General features: G+C 66.3%; 1 protein-coding gene across 1 annotated transcript; it reads left to right on the forward strand.

Moving 5' to 3' along the window:
• The first annotated feature begins 302 nt into the window (after window positions 1-302).
• Window positions 303-19,232, forward strand: SLC22A18 (solute carrier family 22 member 18). Its single transcript, XM_059398922.1, has 10 exons — window positions 303-458; window positions 3,706-3,803; window positions 4,807-4,967; window positions 5,276-5,408; window positions 12,438-12,556; window positions 13,260-13,367; window positions 14,109-14,209; window positions 16,528-16,629; window positions 16,910-17,030; window positions 18,997-19,232. The coding sequence occupies exons 1-10, from the start codon at window positions 315-317 to the stop codon at window positions 19,182-19,184; spliced, it is 1,275 nt and encodes a 424-aa protein (XP_059254905.1). The 5' UTR covers window positions 303-314; the 3' UTR covers window positions 19,185-19,232.
• Window positions 19,233-20,607: the final 1,375 nt, after the last annotated feature.

Here is a 20,607-nt window from a genome sequence, read left to right on the forward strand (position 1 = left end):
CCCTCGCAGGTGGGGTCTGCGTCCGGCTCCACGGGAGCTGTGCCCCCACAGACCCGGAGCTGTCCCTGGCGGAGGGGGAGGGCCGCCTGCCATGTTCTCCGAAGGTCACCCAGCAGGTGGCCCGAAGCCCAGTTCAGGGTCCTGCAGCACCGGCCTCTCCCGCAGGCCCTCTCGCCGACGACAGGCCGGGCGCTGCCCGCCTCCCACCCTGTGACTCAGCACCCTTGCCCAGCGCGGCACGACTTTTGGACCCTGCCCACTGTGCCGGCCTCCTGCTCAGATCCATCCGGGCTCTCCCACCACACCTGCCCGGGATGCGGGGAACCGGAGCCGCTGGGGGCCACGGCCAGCGTTCCAGCAGGATGGGCTCCCTGGGCCGTTCCCAGGTCGTCATACTCTCCTACGTGCTGGTGGCCCTGGAGCTCACCTGTCTTTTCATGCGGTTCTCCATCATGCCGGTGAGTACCCTCCCCCGGGCGGCCAGCCACCCGCCCGCCCCATCATCCCTTTCCTCCCTCCGGGCAACGGCAGGAGCTGGGAGTGGGGGCCCAGGGCTGCCCAGGCCCCTCACTGGGGACCCCGGGGGCTGTGCCTCCTGGGCTCTCCATCAGCACTTTCTGGGCCCCAGTGCAGGGCAGACCCAGGGAGGGGCCACAGAGAGCCACCCCCACGGCCACGCAGCCCTTGTGGGGGCAGCGCCCCTCCCCCTGGCTGGCCTGGCTCTGTCCCTCCCGCCCCGCCCGGGCCGTTGCCCTATCGATCCTCTGTCCCAGCAGCCACGGGGCTCCCGCCCGTCCTGGCTCAGGCCTCTGGGCTCAGGTCTCCTCGGCAGGGAGCCTTCCCTCCCAACACCTGCCCAGCCTTCCCTCCCAACACCTCCCTTCCACCTAGGTCGTGCTGGGTCAGTCCTCCTGTAGGTCGCCCAACGCCCCACTTCCTGTCCCACAATATTAAATTATTTCTGTCTCCCCGACCAGGGCGTGAGGGCGGGGCTGGCCCCATCTCTTCCCCAGCTGCCTCCCCTGGTCTGGAACTCTGCCCGGTGAGCGTAGGCGGTTGGCTGCTCGGCCATGGTCAGCGCTTGGTGCCTACCCACCGCTGTCTGTAGAGTCCGCCTTTGCTTGCCAGCTGGTTCCGTCTGTCCACAGACCCCTCGTGGGGCTGGCCCGGGTCTCCCCCTCCCCAGGCAGCAGCACCCAGGGATGTCCCCAAGGGCCTTTCCCATCTGGTCTGTGTGCGGCCATAGCACAGCTACCAGCCACTTTTTAAAGTTCCCGGCAGGGATGGGCGGCGGTGCCTGGGGGGCTCAGTGGGTTAAAGCCTCTGCCTTCGGCTCAGGTCATGTTCTCAGGGTCCTGGGGTCGAGCCCCACATCTGGCTCTGCTCAGCGGGGAGCCTGCTTCCCTCCCTCTCTCTCTGCCTGCCTCCCTGCCTACTTGTGATCTTTGTCAAATAAATAAATAAAATCTTAAAAGAAATAAATAAAAAATAAAAATAAACAAAAACAATAATACAAATAAAATTCCCCAAGGGATTCTCATGAGCAGGCTGTGCCCTGGGGTTCCGAGCGGGAGGGGCCCTGCCTCTGCTGCCGGGAGCTCCCAGCCCAAGGGTGCGCCCCAACTCCCAAGGCCTGACTCCTCTCCATAGCAGCCATGTGGGCTGGCCAGACGCCGCGCTGTCCTGTCGTCTGCAATGGCTCACAACATCCCTCCCTAGGAGGCTTGGTGCGGGGAGCGACGCGTGGACAGTTAAAGGCACAGAACAAGGGTGGAACATTCCTTTCTGCAAATGCTACCCGACCACCTACCAAGTGCGTCCTGTTCTCAGGACCTGGAACACAGCAGACATGGACTCCGCGATGCTTACACTGTGCGGTGTGGGAGAGAAGGCTTCTGCAGACGCTGGGAGGGCCCCCGGGCTGGGACAGGAAAGCCTCCCGCAGAGGGCAGGCTTAGAGGAAACTGAGCAAACCTGGGTGATGCAAAGGCCCTGGGGCAGTGAAAGCAGCGCAGCTAGAGAGGAGTGACCCGAGGGGAGATGGACATAAGGCCCCAGGAAGGCGGCCAGGGCGCCAGGAGGTTGCTGGCCGTGGGGAAGGCAGGAAGCCGCTGGCTTTAAGGTCCGTCATGAAGGCTGAACCCAGGAGCTGCCGATGGATTGGCGGTGACTGTGCAAGAAAGAGGGGTGGTCAGGGACAACACCGAGGATTCGGACCTGAACGCTTGCAGGGGCGGACGCGTGAACCATGGAGCAGAGGAGCTGGTCCTTGGGTGGGAGGGAGGGCGAGGCAGGTGTGAGAGCGAGAAGGTGGGCTACACTGGGGCGGGGGAGAGCGCGGCCTCACTAGGGGACCGTGGGATGACGGTGCGGTCGGGGCGCCGACAGGAGAAACCCGACCCAGAGCAGGGCTTCGGGCTTCCCCAGGGGCGCTCAGCAGCACCCCGAGCCCTACCCCACACCCCACGCCAGGAGCAGGGGGATTTCAGCTGCACTGGGGAGAGGGGTGTGCACCCGAGAAACAAAGCAGGCGTAGGGATGCCCTTGACCGAGCTGAGGGAAAGTACAGGGCGCGGGGCCGGGGCGAGGGCTACTGGTGTCCTGGGGCTGCCGTGACAGTCACCGAAGCTGGCCGTCTCCCAGTCTGGAGGCCACAAGTCTGAATTCCCGGGGTCTCAGGCCGCCTTCTGAAGCCCCCAGGGGATGGTCCTTCCTGCCTCTTTCAGCTTCTGCTGGTCCCAGCCCCTCCCCAAATATTCCAGTGTCTGCCCATCTGTCCTCCGGCGTGGCTGTCCTGCTGGGCATGTCCGTGTCCAAAATTCCCCTCTGTGTAAAGACACCAGATCACCCTAATGACCTCACTTGAACTTGGTTCCCTCTGCAAAGACGGTATCTCCAACTACGGACCCCAGGAAACAATCGGGGGCTTCCGTGGGGGGAGGGGTTACCGGGTGAAGGGTATTGAGGAGGGCACACGCTGGGATGAGCACGGAGTGTTACACTTAACCACAGATCCGCTGAAGACCACCTCGCGGACGGTTACGCACCATATGGGGGGCCTAACCGAACATGAAAAAAAGACTCTTGTCTCCAAATAAGGTCACATTCCGAGTACTGAGCTTTAGGACTTTTGGGGGGACCCAATTCAACCCATTACAGGGGGGATCACTGGAGGCAGGGGCCAGGAACTCAGAGGCCAGGGTACAGATACTGAAGTCCCAGGATTAGAGCGTGCTAACCCTCCCATTCCCTGGAGAGACACCGGTCACGGCCTTCCCCTCCCCAGCTGGGCGCCAGCAGACCCCAGGAGCCCCCAAGAGCAGGCATGGGTCCTGCTGGAAAATGGGTCAGCTTCCGGAGGCCATCAGGGTATTCGGGGAGCGTCTCTTGCTGGCCCCAGAAGATGCCACCGTCCACCAGGCAGCCTCGGATGGGTCAGGTGTGCCCTGCCGCAGGGAAGGAGGGCCAGTCCTCACCCTTACTGAGCACGGGGCCCCGGAAGCCGGACCCAGAGGCCCCAGGGAGCTCCTCGCTATGGGCAGCTGAGTTCCAGGCCCAGGGCCCCCTCACGGGCACACCACAGCGTGGTCAGAGCCAGAGGGCAGGCCTCCCTCCCCTCCAGTTCAGGGCTACCTCCCCCACTCCCCCCCCACTGCGCACCCCAGACCCCCTGACCCTTCCCTCGCGCCCTTCTTGTGTTTGCAGTACTTGACCCGGCAGCTGGGCCTGGATTCCGTGGCCTTTGGCTACCTGCAGACGGCCTTCGGCGTGCTTCAGCTTCTGGGGGGGCCCGTGTTTGGCAGGTACCAAGGGGAGGGGTGGGCAGGGTCGCCCCTCAGAGGTCACAGGCTGGGTCATGCCAGCTTCCCCGACCTGAGCATGGGTCTGCTGCACAGGAGGGGCCTGCCAAGCACAGGCCTATGGTCCCTCACAGGTGGGGGGGGGCACCCTGTACCCCTCCACCTCCATATCCACCAATCCTGGTGGCAGCCAGAGAGAGGATTGTTCTAGCAAAACTGGTGGCTGCAAACATCCAGCCCACTGAGCTGGGGGTCCCACCAGCAAATCTTCAGGACCCCTCAGGGCAGTGGGGGCGGGGTGTTGTTCTTGGGTTCAGGTCAGGGCAGCACCCATCCTTCCACAAACCCTGAGGAGGCCAGATCAGCGAGGCAGGATCTTCAGGATGTGCAGGAAACGGGCTCCAGAGGTGGGAAAGCCAGCGGGCAGGGGCTCTGGCAGGTTTCCTGGGGATGCTGGGGCAGGAGGAGAAAGACCTGGAGCCTAGGAGACAGGAATTTGTTTGTTTTCTTTTTTAAAGATTTTAGTTATTTATTTGAGAGAGAGAGAGAGTAGGAGCAGGGGGAGGGGCAGAGGGAGAAGCAGGCTCCGCCCTAACCTGGGCCTGACCCAGGTGGGGCCGGGGGATCCCCGGATCCTGACCTGCGCGAAAGGCAGAAGGCAGACCCTTAACCCTCGGAGCCCCCAGGTGCCCCTGGGAGACATTTACTGTACAACAAGCAGGCCCGGGCTCCCCTGGGGCCCCCCAAGGTTTTCTCAAGGGGAGTGGAAATGCCCCGTGGGGCCGGACACCCCCAGGAAATGGGAAGGAGCCCAGCAGAGGCTGGGGCAAGCTCAGGCCCTCCACGTGGAGGCCCTCCCCCAGCATCCCACACCCAGGTCTCCCTCCTTGGCCATGAGGGGATCCCTGTGGCCTAGAGACCTGGCAGCCCCATGGGGTGGGTGTCAGGGGCAGAGGAGAGAGGACCCTGCCTGGTATCCATAGGGCTCATGGCTTCGGGCCCCCAGGTTCGCCGACCAGCACGGGGCGAGGGCGGCGTTCACGCTCAGCTTCCTGGCGGCCTCTGCCTTCTACCTGCTCCTGGCGGCCGCCTGCAGCCCGGCCCTGCCCGGCGTGGCCTTGCTCTATGCCTTGCCCTTGCCTGCCGCCCTCATGCACGGGCTGCCAGGTAGGGCCAGGTTGGGCTCCTGCGGGAGGACTGTGGGTGGGAAGGTGCGGGGCACGTGGGGCAGGGGGGAGCCCGGGCCCAGGGTGCCCCCTGAGGAAGGTTGGGGGTGGCCAGAGCCAGAGGGCAGGACAGAGGTCACCTTCTGCATGCCAGTCTGGGCCAGAGAGTAGGACTGGGGTGGAGGGGGTAAGGTGTGACCCGGGGATGTGGCCTGGGGAGCAGGTGGGGGAGGGGAAGGGGCGTGACCTGGGCCACAAGGGCCTCTGAGACGGGGCCGCCCCGCTCAGCACCCCCCACTCCACCCCCAGCGGCTCAGATGGTCATCGCGGACCTGTCTGCGCCCGAGGAGCGGCCGGCGGCCCTGGGCCGACTGGGCCTGTGCTTCGGGGTCGGCATGATCTCCGGCTCGCTGCTCGGCGGGACCCTGAGCGCCGCGTGCGGGTGAGTGGCCGCGGCGGGAACCCGGCCGGGAGCGGGGGTGCGGGTCAGGACAGCGGAGACCAGGCGTCGGTCTCCCCATCTGCAGGCCCAGCCTCCTGGCCCGGGTGAAGGGAGAGCCGGCCGGCCCCACGCGGTGGGCGGGGTTAGTGGGTGGGCGGGGCTAGTGGGTGGGCGGGGCAGGGAGCGCCCCAGGGGTTCCCAGCTGGGGGGAGGCGTGGCCCTCAGGGGACGGGACCTAGAGAAACCAGAGGGCAGGCCCTGGAGGCGGGGTCCCGGCCTGACCCGTGGGCACATTGTGGCCCGGGGGACGGCGTGGGGGGTCGCTGGGGGCAACCGGACCCAGTTTCCGGAGGTTTAGGAACAGCGCGGAGCCGTGTCTGTCCCAGGCGCCCCAGAGCGCGGCCCGGAGCGCGCCTTACTTAACCTTGGACGGGAGACACCTTGCCCTGGAGAGGCCCCGCCGGCCTAGGGAGGGGCACCTCATTTCCGCCGCCGGGAGACTGGTGCCTCACCCTGTTCCTCCTCCCCCGCCCCCAGCGCCCCAACACCCACTCACAATCGGTTTCTCCAAAGGATCGGACCTTGCCCCTTGCCTTCATTCAGACCCAAGTCTTGGCTTTCGGTCTGGAAGGTGGGTGCCCAGCTGTAGGGGGGCCGTGCCCGCCGGTGACCCATCCACCCTGTGCGGACGTCGCTCGGGGGCGGGGCCTGGCTGGCATCTGAAGCACGCGCGCACTCCGTACACAGGCTCATACATGAATCGCACACTCAGCCACAAATCACACACACTCATCTGAGTCACACACTCATAGAGGAATCACACACACTCATCCACGAGTCGCACGCACACTCATGCGAATCACACACACACACACACAAGCAAGCAAGCGCACGCAGCCTCCTCTGCTGACCCCAGGCCTCCCAACCCTGGTGACCCTCCGCAACAGACCCCCGGGGCGGCAGATGCAGCCGGGTGACGGCTGATCCCCGGGGACCGGGGAACAGGAGGCGAGGGTGGCCCTGTGACACCAACTCCCAGTGCGGAGGGACGTCTCTGTCCCCACCCCCAGCATTCTCCTCAGCGCCTGGCCTGTGCAGGTCTGTCTCCGCTGGGCTCCTCCGGCAGAGGCCGGCGTGGGGAGGGCGGGGCTCCGTCTATCAGGTTCCTCGCTGGTGTTTACTGAGCCTGCTAAGTGCCCTGGGGTTCCACGATCCGGATATGGCAGGGAGCAGTACAGGCCAAGTCCTCAGATGAAAATGACACGTATTTCTCTAAGGCTGGGGTGAGCCCCATGGGGTAGAGAGTAACAGCAAGACTGAGGGCTGGTGGACAGGTGGTCGCAAAGACCTCCCACTAAGGAGTGACGGGGGAGGCAGGAGGACGTCTGGGGAAGCAAAGACCCAGCAGATGCAAAGGCCCTGAGGTTGGGGGAGTGATGAGGCTGGTGTGGCTAGAGTGGGGCAGCAGGGAGGGGACGGAGGGGAGGTGCGTGGGGGGCCGTGGAGCCCTGGTCAGGTGTGGGCAGGGGAGGGGTGGGACCCGGCTACTGTGTGAACGTGGGAGCGAGACCTCTGCAGGGAGACCCGCCAGGTGGCCCCTGGCCCAGTCTGGACGGGAGAGGGCAGGGTCTGCCTTGGTTTTGTCAACAGGTGGGGTGCAGGTGTGAACTGAGGGCCCGGGGCCGGGTCGGCGAGCCGTGTCCTCATGTGGGTGGTGTTCAAGCCCTAGGAACTGGTTCAGGTCGAGCCCCAAGCCCCGAGCCCTGACGTGGTACTTCACGGGAGGGGAGGCACAGGGAGGACATGAAGGGAAGGCGACCCGGGAGAACATTCCAGAAGCCAAGGGGCACGTGGGTCCCAGAGGGGAGAGCCCCACCGCGCCGACGGGATGGCTGTGACCACGGTTCTGCCTGCGCGGGAGCGGCTGGGGTGGTGGGAGCAAGAGCAAGAGGGCGTTAGTCACCCCAGGAAGGTTGGGGGCGCCTGAGTCGCCTGGGTGTGAAGAGGGTGCAGAAGAGGGTGAGGCAGCGCAGCGGGGAGGCCCCCGTGCGGCCCCCCTGGACGCTGAACAGCCCAGCCACTGCGGCCGCCGGGCCCCTCGGGGCCCCGGGACAGGCGCTCTCACCTGTGAGCCGGGCCGCCCTGCGTGGCGTGCGGGCTGTCCGGGCCTCCCCCTGCGCGGCGTGCGGGCTGTCCGGGCCTCCCCCTGCGCGGCGTGCGGGCTGTCCGCCCCCCCCCCCCCCGGCCGGGCGGGCTGCCCCCCCCCCCCCCCCCGCCCCCGCCCCCCCCCCCCAGCCGTCACTTCCTCTCCCTTCGTCCCAGCTCCTGGCCCAGAGGACACCACTCACGGCCCTTTCCTGGAGCAGCCCCCAGGACGGGGACGGCCTGCACGCCTGCCCTTAGCTTCCAGAACCATCCGTTTGCTTCCTCGTCTTCTTCCGTCCCAACATAGAAGGTGCTCTACAGCCCCTACATGTCCTTGGATGGGTGGGAAAACCCGAGGTCCCGGGGGGAGTGAGTCTCCCCCATGGAGCTCCAGGAGCCTGTCCAAGGCCCAGGGCAAGTGGGCTCCAGGATCCCAGTGCCCCATGGCAGGGGCCAGTGCCCTGTCGGCCTGTCCTCCTGGGGCAAGGGCCACCTTGTGTCTTCCTCCTTCCCTCTCCTCCGTGGAAACCAAGGCACCATGTGAGGGCTCCCCGGCCTCCACCTTCCCGCCCACTGCGCCTCCCGCGACCCCTCCCCCACAAGTCCTCAGCCATGCCCCCCACCTCCTGGGAGCAGGGGGCAGAGAGAGGAAGTGGCCTTGGCAGCCTCCAGGTGTGGGACGGGCACTGGTTTAACTGGTTTGGGCTCAGGCTGGAGCTCACTCCACTCCCGCTGGGAGGCTGGGCTCCCGCAGAGGGCCCAGACTCCCTCTGAGTCACTTAGCAGGTGGGGACGCTCTGTGATTCATGGCCCAGAGTCAGGTCCCCGGGGAGGGGGTCCAGGGATTCCTGGAAAGGGGAGCCACCTGTCGAAGGAACACTGCTGACGGGGGGGGGGGGTCTAACAGTGGGACTCAGAGCGGGCAGCCCCCCACTCTCTGAGTGCCGTGGGCTGCTGCACACAGTCTCGGGTATGGGGGGCTCTGTGCCCTGCAGGGCCTCAGGATTTGGACAGATGCCCCTGAGGACGGCAGTTCAGGGAGACCGAGGAGGATGCTGGGGCAGCCCCCAGCTACAGACCCTGCAGGTCAGGCCAGCTGACGCCCCTCAGGGTCACCGGGCAGCCCTCCTGGGCCTGGTGGGCCCTCGGTGTCTCAGGGAATTTATGACACCCCTTATCTCCCTGAGGACTTGGGAGGTTATCTCGGCCTTGGGTCTGACTGGGGAATGGGAAGCCCTTATCCTGCTGACAGAGGGTTTCCGCCCCGTGACACGGCGACACCACTGTTTCCCCTGGAAGTTAATGAGTAAGCGCCTGCCCTGAATGACTGCGGCAGGAGGGACGCCTGGGTCCGCCCAGCAGCCTGCTCCCCTTCATGGAGCTCACCGAGGCTCTCCCCAGGCTCTCCCCACTGTGGGGGGCGGGGGGATAGGGACCCAGCAGGAGGACCCTGCGTGTCCCAGGCGCAGGGCAGTGCACAGACCAGGCCCAGCTGGCCAAAAGCTTGGCTCAGACCCGAGAGGTGAGGGAGAAGTCCACTGCTGACGGAGGCGCTGGCAGGGGCCGTGTTCCAGGCAGAGGGAAAGCATGTGCAAGGGCCCTGGGGCAGGAAGGAGCTTGGGACCTGCTTGGAGGCCGGCGTGGTTGGAAGTGGGGGGACCAGGTGCTCGGGGAGCATGGAGGGCCAGAAGGGTCAGGCCAGGCAGGGTTTCCTGGCCTTTTTTCTGGGACCTGGAAGGCAGAGGGAGGCTGAATCAGGAGCAGCCCCACAGGGCTTCCATGCTCAGACAGTGTTCTAGCTACGGCATCCAAGGACTGGGTAGGGCAGGGTGACTTCTGCGCCCCAGCCCCAGGCCAGACTCTGGTGACCTTCGCAGCCAGGTGTTGGGAGGCTAGGTCCCGCCGACCGCAGCCTGTCCTCCGGGTTCCAGAGCAGAGTCCTGAGCCCCCTGGGGCCAGGGGAGCCTCGGAGCAGGGCGAGGGCGTCCTGTCACCTTGTGGCCGGACAGGGTGGGGGAGGGGAGCAAATGCACATCATCCCCGCAGGGTGGGCCGATGGCCCGGCCCCCCGCCCTCCTGATGATGTCCGTTGGCAAATGAGAGGCCCCTGGGCTGGGGAGGAAAGGCGAGCCCTCTGGGGCCCCTGGGAACCTGGTACCGGACGGCGTGTCTGGGGAGCCTCCATTTGCCTCTGAGGAGAGCGGGTCACCCAGCAAGGTCGCCCCAGAGAAGGGCAAAAGGACAGAGACTCGGGTGCCCAGAGTCCTGTCCAGAACCCCGTCCTGGCCTCCATCCCTCCGACCTCCTGTTGGTCACTCACCCGAGAACAGAAGGGGTGGGCGGACACAGAGCGGGAGCGTCGCGGGCCGCCGTGGTTGACACTCGGTCCCTATCTGGGCTCCAGGAAGCCCACAGCAGCTCCGTGGGATCCTGTGCAAAGGAGGCAGGAGGCCCCCCACAGGGGAGTTGACTCTGCCCCGTGCTCGGGGGCGCACTGACCCTATGGGCCCTGGAGAGGGGCGCCGAGCTGTGTCCTGGAGGACAGAGCGGCTCCCGGTGGGGGCACCAGGCCAGAGAGTCCCAGGCCGAGGCGACGGCCGTCCATGCGAGGGCGGGGGGCTGCTGAGCTGGCCGGCCGCATCTGTTCCCCGTGCCTTCTGCTCACCCTCTGGCACTTGACCTGGGGGAGCGGGAGGGGGCTGGTGGAGAAGGAACCCCACGTCCCCTGGGAAGCTGCACCCTCCCACTCCCTCCGGGGCCCCCACATTCCCCGTGCTCCCTTCGGTTTACCAGCCCTCACGCTACGGGGTGGGTCAGATGCCCCAAGGAGGGGCCTGGCTCTTTGCCACCACCCAGCCCTCGCTTGTCACCAGCCTCCCAAAATAGCCATTGAAGCGGCCGCCCCTGCTCCCGCGAATTTCCGGGGCATCTGGCAAAGAAAGCAGGTTCTGTCCCTGCCCGCCAGGCCCCGAGCAGTGACGTGCAGGTCCTGAAGAAAGAGCCTTCTCTCTGGGGCCAGCCGTCAGGGCCGGGGTGTCCCTGCCCGCGTCACAGATCAGTCCCTGCCAGCCCTGGCCCTCCCAGGCAGCTGAGCGCAGGCCTCTGACCCTCTGACCTGTCGGTCAGTGGAAGTGCCCGTTGGTTGGGAAGCCTGGCGGTCAGGAGGCCCGGATATCCACCATCCTGGGCAGTGGGGGTCGCGGGGGGGGGGGAGGGGGACAGAGATGAGCCAGTGGGGGAGGGGCGGGTCGGCGACTTCCAGCCCTACTGCCGACCACCTGTGTGAGCCTGGGCAGTCCAGGCTAGAGATGGGGGAATGTCCCCCCTAGCCCCTCTGATCCCATATGGGACAGGGCCTGTCCTGCCTATGTCTCCTGTAGGAGCTCTGTGTGTGCGTGTGTGTGCACACGCAGGAGCTGTGCTGGGGAGGGGCAGGGCAAGTCCTTTCTTTGCACTCCGCGGAGGGCCAAGGGCACCTTGCATCTATGCCCTGAGGTCACTAACAGGCGACGCTGGTGAGCTTGGGTTAGGACGCGGTGCCTGGGAACAGGCCACACGTGTGTCCATGGTCTGATGTTCCCTGGGGTCTTGGCTTAGGGTCCTCCCAGGCACACTTGTCCTTGGGGCCAGACTGGCCATCTAACGGAGCAGGCCCCTCTCAGAGGACGCGGTGCCCAGCGGGCAGAGTGCCAGGGGCTTGCGGAGAAAGGCGCTTGCAGGATGTGCAGGAGTTTCCTCCACGGCTGAGGGGAAGGGCTTTGAGGCCATGCGCCGGTCTGGAAGGTCAGAGAGGGGCCTGGCTCGTAAGAAGCTTCCATTCCCTCCCATCTCTCCCCTGCACCCCCAGGAGCGGCCCAGGTCGGCCTCCGCAAGAAATGGTAATGATCGGAAGGGCCCGCGACATCGGGTGACATTGGCTGCCCGGCCACCTGGCCCTTCCAGGGGAGTCAGGGGCTGGGTTTCCGCAGGGTGACTCGTGCGGGGAGGGACTTTCTCCGACGCAGAAGCTGAGGGCCCGCCGGAGTCTGGGTCCCTGGTGGCGCTCTGGGAAGGCAGGTGGGACCGTGTCCTGAGCGCGGCGTCTGGCACCCTTCCCTAGCCCGGCTTGCCCGCCCTGCAGGAAGATGGGGCGCCGTAGCGGGGGTTCCTGAGGACTACGGAGCGGGAGGGGAAGGAGGCCTGACGGGGCTGTGTGGGGGTCCCCGGGTGGAACCAGTCCAGGCCTCTGCACCCCTACGCCTCGGCCTCCCGCGCACCCTGTCCTGGTGTTCTGACCCGGGCCGTGTCGTTCCCCACCAGCCCAAAGGCCCAGACACGTGGCACTCAAAGGAACTGCCGAGACGTCCCCCACCCCAGGAGGCCTTCCAGTCCCACCAGAGGGACGAGGACTGATCTGGGGACAGGGACCTCAGTTTCCTCCTCTGTCAAATGGGAAGGACGCGTGGCCGGCCCACTTCTGCGGAGCCATGCAGGGTCTCCTTCACATGGGAAGACCAGGCTGGGGCTGAGTCCAGGGTCCCCAGATGTGGGATGCCCTGCCCTGGCTGGGAGCGGAGGGTGCATGTGCACACACACCCACACATGCACACACGTGCACACACGCAGGTACACCCACACGTGTGCCCTAAGCCCGTCCTCGGGGGGCCTTCCTAACCCTCGGCAGTCTGGGAGCTGACCGTCTCCTGGGAGACTCCGCCCCGGCCCTCCAGGGCTCAGGTCCCCGGCTCTCACCACCGACCCCCCACCAGACCCGGGGATGCCAGAGGCTGCCGCTGTCACGGGAACATCAGGCACGGTGACAGCTTCACCTGCTTCTTCATCCCGTTGGGGGAGATCCCACACCCAGAGACCCCTGTCCTGTGTGACCACTACTCTCACCCCCAGGCTTCAATGTCCGGCCTCCGTGGCTCTCGTGGCCAACCTCGTGGCAGCCATCCTCAGCTTCACCTGCATCCCCATCAGCACTAAAGGGGTTAGCGCCGATGCTCCGGCGGCCCCGCCAGGTGAGCCCCGCCAGGTGCACCGTGCCCGGATGCCGGGTCGCTCCGAGGCACCCCCCGCCTCACCGGCCAGCGCCCCAGGCCTCCCCTCAGGGAGAGCTGGCCAAGACCAGGACACACCAAAGTGTCCGCAGTGGCTTCCTGCCCGCCGAGCCCAGCACGCGCTCCAAGCAATAGGCACGCGGGGCGGGGGTTAGGATTTAGGGGCCACTTGCATCCTCTTTCCCTCCCTGAGCCGCTCTGCAGCCAGGCGTCTCCCGGCTGCCGGCACCATCGGGGCTGAGCTGGGGGCGGTCTCGGGGCAGGAAAGCGTGGGGTGCTCAGAGAGGCCGAGGCAGGAGGCAGGGGAGGCCCAGGAAGGACAGGAGGGACCACGGGGAGGGGTGAGCCAGGACCCTGAGCCGCACGGAGGCAGGTGCCCCGGGGCGCAGGTTCTGGGGCAACGCCGAGGTGGGAGGCAGAGTGGTGCCAGCGAGGGCACGTGGGGCCTCCTGGGGCCACAAGGGAAGGTCAGGGCTCCACAGAGGGGCCCGCAGAGGACCCCACGCCTTGGTGCCCAGTGACTGAGGAGTCAGGAGGGAGGGGACAGAGAAAGAGGCAAATACAGGGAGACCCCCGGGAAAGCCAGACGGGGGCGGGGGGACCAGGTCGGGGAGCTGGGGAGCGGGCCACCGCACAGTCTGAGTGGCCTCTCGGGGTCCCCCAGGCAGACCCGACGCCGGCGTGTTTGACCTGAAGGCCATCAGCCGCCTGCTGCTGCGGCCTGGTGTCCTGCCCGTGTTCCTCATCAAGGTGGTGTCCGGCTTCCCCTCCGGTGAGTCCCAGAGCCTGGTGCAGACCCTTCCTCTGCCTGGTGTCCCGCGCTCCACGCTCTCCCTGTGCCGTCACCCGTCATGTGGGTCCCGGAGAAGGAGAGGCTCCCTGGTGAGGCCGGATGGCTGCTCGGGTGAGGAGGGGAAGAGCAGGAAGCAGGCCCCACCTGCCACTCAGTCCTCGGGGTCCCCGCTGTGGCTTCCGAGCCCTGCTCTGGGGTCCTCTCACTGGGGGGCAGCGCAGAGACCAACTTACGGAGGTTTCATGCTGGTGCCCCGAGGAAGCTCTTGCCCTTGCGAAAGTGAAGGTCCTGGGGTCGGGTCTGTAGGGGTAAATGCAGAGGCAGGGGCTGCCCGACCCGGCCCTCACTGGCTGTCCCAGATTCCGATCGGCTCTTTGGGGTCACAGCGATGGGACCGGAGTGGCTGACTTCATTCAAAGGGGTCTCTGGGGGCCATGAGTGGGCACAGGGTCACAGCATCTCACACTGTCAGCCCTGGGGCCCCACCTCCCAGCGGCCCTCATGCAGGGTGCCCCAGGCTCTAGCCAGCTTGGCCACAGGGACGCTTCAGACCTTCCTGGGCACAGTCTGCACTGGTCTCTGGGGCCGTGCTTCCCCAGCCACAGACCCATGAAATCGGTCGCTGTGGCCTGACCAGGTCCCCAGCCCACTGGCAGGGGAGGTGGGCCCTGTGGCCAGGAGCTTGGGGACGACCAGGCGGCCCCTCCTCCCCTCTCCCAGGACTCTTCATGGTCATGTTCTCCATCATCTCCATGGACTTCTTCCAGCTGGACGCCGCAGAGGCCGGCTACCTCACGTCCTTCTTTGGGGTTCTCCAGATGGTAAGCGGCTGCCAGCGCTCAGGGCGTGCGGTGGGTGGGTCAGGGGTCTTCGGAGGCGATGGACCTCACAGCCTGCCTGCCGCAGTGTCCCTGCGGCACTGACGGTGAACTGTGGCTGGGGCGTGTGGTGAAGCCGCCCACCCACAAGCAGGCAGGTCCCCCAAGCTCTCGGAGTCTCTGACTCCTGATCCGTCCGGTGAGGGGAGCACGGTGACTCATGCAGTGATGACGTGGCTAAGCCCTCAGAACAGACCGGCCCCACCGGGTGACAGTCACTCTCTGTCCTTGTGAGATGCCCCGAGCCTGGCAGCTGCCCACCAGGAGATGCCCGAGACACGTGTCCAGGTGGGACAGGTGGCTAGTGCTCCAGCCCCACGCCCCAGCCGCCCCTGGGCACCGGCACCAGGCCCTGGGGTGGTGGGGACAGGTGGCGACGTGCTGCCGCCACCCCGGACGGCGGCCCAACAGCCGGAGTGCGGACGGGGCTATTCTGGGACCGTCTGGGGAGAAGGCAGTCCTGGACCGCTCCGGAAGCCCGTGACATTCCTGGCACCCCCAAGCCATCTGCTCCCCGGCCCTGGGCCCAGTACCGCTCTGGCCTCCAGGCTGAAACAGCAGCTCCTGGGCGGTTCTGCGTGGCAGGCGGGGAGGGCCGGCCTGGGGGGACACACGCCACCAATATGGACTAAACAGTGACAGCACAGCCAGAGTCGGGGGTCCCTGGAGCCGGTTCTGAATGGCCACCCCCGGGAGGCTAGGATGGCATGTCAGCTAAAGCCAGCAGACCCCTGAGATCCTCGGCGGGCAGGGGGTGGACAGACTGGGGGCCTGTGGCCGGGTCAGGGGCAAGGGGCACGGTGGTGACCCTGCGTGGGACAGCAAAGGTGGTCCCTGGGGGTGGCCGGGCCCTGGGGGTGGCCGGGCCCCAGCCCCATCTAGAGGCTCTGTGGGCAGAGGTGGGGCTTGTGTTTCCAGAGAGAAGCCCAAACCCCCATTGTCCGGCACCTCCCTGCCCCCAGGCCCCCAGAGCAGGAGGGCCACCCCCACCGCGGGCTTCGCCTGGCCCCACAGCTGGGCTCCCGCCTGCTGCCCCCCCACAACCACTTCCTGCCCCACTGTGAAGTGACCCCGAGGGGACCACAGCACCCCCTTCCCGCTTCCCGGTGTGGGGGTGCCTCTGGGGTTGGGGGCCAGGGGGCAGCGCCAGCCCAGATGGCCCTAACATGAGGGGACAGCGGCGCCACCCCGGGGATCTGCCGCCTTCGGTCCGTCGCAGACCTTCCTGCGAGAGGTGTGCCGGCTGTGCCTTCACCTATACCCCAGGCCGTTTCGCCGCGTAGTATGGGGTCGGGAGGGATGGAGATAAGCCTCCAGCCGCCTACACATCCCATGTGTCGGGGTGACCAGCACCCTGCAGGAGAATAGGGTCCTCAGAAGGGCAGAGGTGCGACTTTAGATGGGGCGGTTGGTGTGGTCTGGAAGGGCTGCAGGTGCAAAGGGCCTGGGGTTGGGGAGCTCACCCGCTGCTGCGCAGGCTGAGGCTGAGGGCTCGCCTCTGAGGCCGTGGCGGGGGTGGGCGGTGTGCAGGGCAGGAAGGGTCTGAATTTACTCAGACTGGGGTGGGGCTGCAGACAGGGTCCGCGCAGAGGCTGGACAAGGTCTTACGAGGCCCCCCAGCTCTGGGTGCTGTCAGAGAGGGGAACGTGGGGGCTTCAGGAGGCCCGCGTTAGGCCTGGGGGAGGTGCGAGCTGACGGGCCTGTTGGTTAACTCCTGGGTCCGTGCAGTAGTAACTTGCGGGGCATGGAGTCCAGGACTGTTTAGGTGAACAGGAAACTGAGGCACAACTCCACCGCTCCAGGGTTTGGGTCTGGGTGCGTCCGAGTGGGGACGGGCCAGACTCGCCCTCGCGAGCTGCTGAGAGCCCCCCAGCTGTGCGGCGCCGAGGGACCTGCCCAGGAGACCTTCCTCTACAAAAACAAGCAAACAAAGAAATCTGAGGAAGCAAGTCTGAAAGTAGGATTTTTTTTAAAGGACATTTATGGTTCTGCTTTAAAGCAGTCTTGTTAGATTCGCTTTGAAGGGGACCGCTGGCCCTCTGAGTGCTGCATGAGCACACAGGAGCCTGTGGGGGGCCAGGCCAGCACCCCTCTCCCCGGAGCCCTTGCGGCCACACACAGACTTTGGGACCCACTCTGCTACTAGGACCTGGTGGCTGCCAGAGCTGGGAGGGGACCCCAAGGGAGGTCCCCATCTGCGGGGGCACCCCCCAGCCGGTCCAGCCCCCTCCCACCACAGCCCCTCCCCCTCGTCTCCCCAGGTCATTCAGGGCGTGGTCATCGGCCGGCTGAGCAGCTACTTCTCCGAGGGGGCCCTGCTCCGGGCCGGCGTGCTAGTCTTCGTGGTCGTGGGGCTGGCCATGGTGAGCATGTCCCTCTGGGCTGTCATACAGGGTCGGGGGGCGGGACAGAGGTAAGCCCCCAGCCGCCTGCACATCCAATGTGTCATGAGTGACCAGCACCTCCCAGGAGAATAAGTTGGGGTCCCGGGCCCATCCCCCAACCCTCTGCCCATGCCCAGGATGCAGTGAGCCCCTCCACCCCAACCGGGGCCGCCCTCCATGGGATTGCAGGGATGGGCCCTTCCACCCGGCCCCTGGTGGCTCCTGGTCACCATGGCCTCCCCGCCCCGCCCCATGCCAGGCCCTGATGTCCAGCGTCTTCCACTTCTGCCTCCTGATGCCTGGCCTGGTCTTCAGCCTGTGCGCCCTCAACGTGGTCACCGACAGCATGCTGACCAAGGCTGTCCCAGCGTCAGACACGGGTGAGAGCCACAGCCCCCGGAGCCAGGGAGGGGCAGGCCCTGGGAGGCCCTGGGCCCTCCTCTCTGGACAGCTTTCTGGGCCATTTCAGACAGAGCAGCTCCTCCAGTTCCAAGCTGGGTCTGCCCGGACCCAGTGAGTGCGGAGGGGCGCCGGCGGCCTGGGGTCCGAGAGGGGGTGGGGCGAGGGCAGCTGCGGCAGGCGGCGAGTTGGCTCAGGTGCAAATCCACCACCTGGCTGGGCCGGGCCTCCCAGATGGGAAGAGGGCTTCCTGGAGGTGGTGTTTGGCTCTGGAGCATGGGCAGGATTTCACGGAGCAGGAGGATGGCATTCCCGGCACCCCAGGGGGGCAGAGGTGTGGAGGGAGGTGTGGAACCCAAAGTCTCCTGCAGGGGCCAGTTAGGAAGGCGGCTCGGGGGGGCCAGGCGTGGTCAGCACAGGAAGGGGCTTGGCGGCTCGGGGGGGCCAGGCGTGGTCAGCACAGGAAGGGGCTGGCCTGCAGGCCGGGAGGAGGCAGGAGCCGGCCTTCTGTTCCCTCCCCGGCACCGGGGGAAGGGGGCGTGGAGGTCCTTCACGAGTGAGTCCATGCAGGCTGTTGGTCACTGTTGGTCACTGTTGGTCAAACCTAGGAAGCCCCCGGCTCCCCCCCCACCCCGGCCGGGTAGGACACAGGTGTCCCCAGACAGGGACCCCTGTCTGCACTTCGCACCTAGCTCTGTGTGGTGAGGCCCGAGTGTCCCATCCACACTCGGGCCCCGGGGCCTGACAGGGCCGTGGCTACTGCCCACCCCCTCTCCGCTCCTGGCAGGCATGGTCCAGGCCTGGGACAGGCCAAGTTCACGGGCTCCGGCAGCTGGTGGAGGGTGAAGATCTCAGCAGCCCTCACTCTATCTACCTGTCTGTCCGCAAGGGACAGACTGAGGCCTAGAGGCCCAGATGGGAACCAGGTGGCTGCTGGGCAAGGCCTCTCCCGAGGGCGGCCGGCCGGGCCTGGAGGGCGTCCTGGAGTGGTGGGCTGGCCCCCAGGGGAGGCCAGGAGGAGGCAGGGGAGCCAAGTGTGGAGAGATGGGGCCAGGGCCTGGCAGGGAGGAGGCCCGAGCACTCCCAAGCCGCTGGGGCCACACGGAGCCCGCCCAGGGGGAACCCCAGGCCCCACCCCTCTGCGCAGAAGGAGCTGGGAGCCGGTTCTCAGCACCAGCCTGGGAAACCGAGACCACAGAGGGGGTGGTAATTGCTCCCCGGTGTCTACAGGGCATGTGGGCGATGGGAGAAGCCGCTCTTAAATCTCCCCCACGCCAGCCCCTGAGCCCAGGCGGGGCCTCACCAGGCAGCTCCCAGCCGGCCCAGCGGGGAGACGGGAGAAAGAGACAGACAGACACGGGGCTGTGAGCCCCAGGAGCCCAGGACCCTGGGGGCCATGTCCCGTTGATGTCACCCACATGCACAGTGGCTTGCACAGGGCCCAGCCGCAGGGAGCGCTGTAGTGACGGGGTGGGGGTGTCTGGCAGCGGGGACTCAGGCAGTGAGGTGAGCCTGGGAAGTGGGTGGGGGAGGCACTCATCCGTCCACATGAGGGGTGGGGGCTGTCGGGTGATCCTGGGGGTTGTCAGCCTGCCCGGGACCCCAGCCCCACGCCCACCCTTCCCGGTTCCTGGCCCCATTGGGATGCCATCGCCCTGGTAGGTCTAGGAGGACAGGGCCTGGCCTGTGGCCTGTGGCTCCACTCCCAAACTCCTCGGGGGCTCTGGAACTTTCTGGGCCATGGCGCGGGCTCAGCCCCACCTCTGGGTGGTCCAAAAGGAGCAGACCCACGGGTCTGGGTGGAGGGAGCCAGGGCAGCAGGGCCAGGACCGCGTGGGGGGTGTGGAACAGGGGAGGCCTTGGCTGTGTCCCGGGAGGGGGTGGCCAGGGCAGTGGTGCCGAGGGACCTGGCCGAACCTGACTTGCCCCCCTGCCCTCGCCCCTTAGGGACCATGCTGGGCCTCTGCGCCTCCGTGCAGCCCCTGACTCGCACCCTGGGGCCCACCGTGGGCGGCCTCCTTTACCGCAGCTTTGGGGTCCCCATCTTTGGCCACGTGCAGTTTGCCACCAATGTCCTTGTCCTCCTGGTGCTCTGGAGACTGCCTCTGCCCCAGAAGACGGACAAAGTCCGGTGACCACAGTCCCCGAGCACAGACTGGCAATAAAGCCTTCATCCAGCCTAATTTCTGCAAAGTCCTGTGGGTTGAACAGGGCAGTTGGGGGTGAGCGCCAGAGGGATGGAGAGGCTGGAGAGCTTCCTGGAGGAGGGGCTGGCCGCAGAGCCCCAGGGCTCCTGAGAGAGCGGTGCTGCCCGAGTTGACCTTGTGCGTTGGGCCCTGCCCCCTGGAGGGCATTGCCGTCTGGTTAGAAGTCTGTCCCCTCCTTCCCCTCTGCCACCCCCACCCGGAGAGCGCGGAGCAACTTGGCGCCCGGAGCTTGCAGCCCACCCCCAGTCCTCTGACGCGCGGCCTCGGGGCTAAGCACGCCGCTGCCCATTCGCCCTTGTCAGTCACCCCACGTGAACAGAACGAGGATCAGGAGTTCAAGGCTTGGAAAGAGGTCTAGGGAGACGGCCGCACTCCCTGGTGGGGGCGCCTGGTGGGTGGAGCCAGGCAGCAAGTCATGAGAGCCGGGGAGCCCCTTCGCCTCCCACCCCGTCTGGGGAGAGGGCACTAGGCAGGGGAGGCCAGCATGACCAGTCCAGAGAGAACAATCCAGTAGTGGGGGCAGGCGACCCTGAAACCAGGAAGGTCACCCCCCCACCGCCCCGCACACAGGCTGCCTGGAAAACTGGTTGTTACAACTCGGGACCCCCAACCCCCCAAAATTCCACGGTCCCGACCAGAGGGACCACAGAGAGCAGAGGTCCGTCAGCTCTCCTGGCCCAAGAGCTCAGACCAGACCAGTTTCTGTGTGAACTGCACGGGGGACGGGGACTGACCCTTAGTCTCCATAAAGGTCTGGGCAGGACAGGGGTGGATCTGAAGCCTGTGCAGGCCCCGGGGCCACTCTCTCTCCACTTCTCCAGAGGAACCCCTCCCCCAAGCACAGGTCGTGTTCAGGAGAAAATTCCTTGCAAGGAATGGTTCCTTTTCTTTTTGGAGATTTTATTTGACAGAGAGCTTGTGCGCGAGCACAAGCAGGGGAGCGGGAGGCCGAGGGAAGGGGAGAAGCAGACCCACAGGGACCTGCAGGGGCCCAGAAGCCGGCTCGATCCCAGGATGCTAGAATCATGACCTGAGCAGAAGACAAACACTTAACAGACTGAGCCCCCCAGGCGCCCCACAAGGGATGGTTTCCTCCGGTTTCCCAGCGAAGGGGCAAGCGCCCACCCCCTCGCCCCAGTCAGCCCTGAGACCCAGCAAGGAGGCCCACGGGGCTCCCCTGCGTCCAGTGTGAGTGACAAGGCTTTAGGGCCCAATTCTGGTTCTTCACTCCCCACGCCACTGCCTCCCACCCTGATATCCTTCCCGCCAGAAAGGTCCCCGAAATGAAGTTTCCCCTCAGCAGGCTGAGAACAATGTCCTGTTCTTCTGTCCTCTGGCCAGCTCATCACCA

The sequence above is a fragment of the Mustela nigripes genome, chromosome 1, assembly GCF_022355385.1.
Source record: "Mustela nigripes isolate SB6536 chromosome 1, MUSNIG.SB6536, whole genome shotgun sequence".
In the NCBI taxonomy this organism is placed as follows: domain Eukaryota; kingdom Metazoa; phylum Chordata; class Mammalia; order Carnivora; family Mustelidae; genus Mustela; species Mustela nigripes.

What these genes read in the sequence shown, in the direction of transcription:
- SLC22A18 (XM_059398922.1), top strand. Translation starts at nt 315, where the DNA reads ATGCGGGGAACCGGAGCCGCTGGGGGCCACGGCCAGCGTTCCAGCAGG. An exon ending in TGGTCGTGGGGCTGGCCATG is followed by an intron (nt 16,630 to 16,909) that starts GTGAGCATGTCC and finishes GCCCCATGCCAG; the next exon opens with GCCCTGATGTCCAGCGTCTT. An exon ending in TGTCCCAGCGTCAGACACGG is followed by an intron (nt 17,031 to 18,996) that starts GTGAGAGCCACA and finishes CTCGCCCCTTAG; the next exon opens with GGACCATGCTGGGCCTCTGC.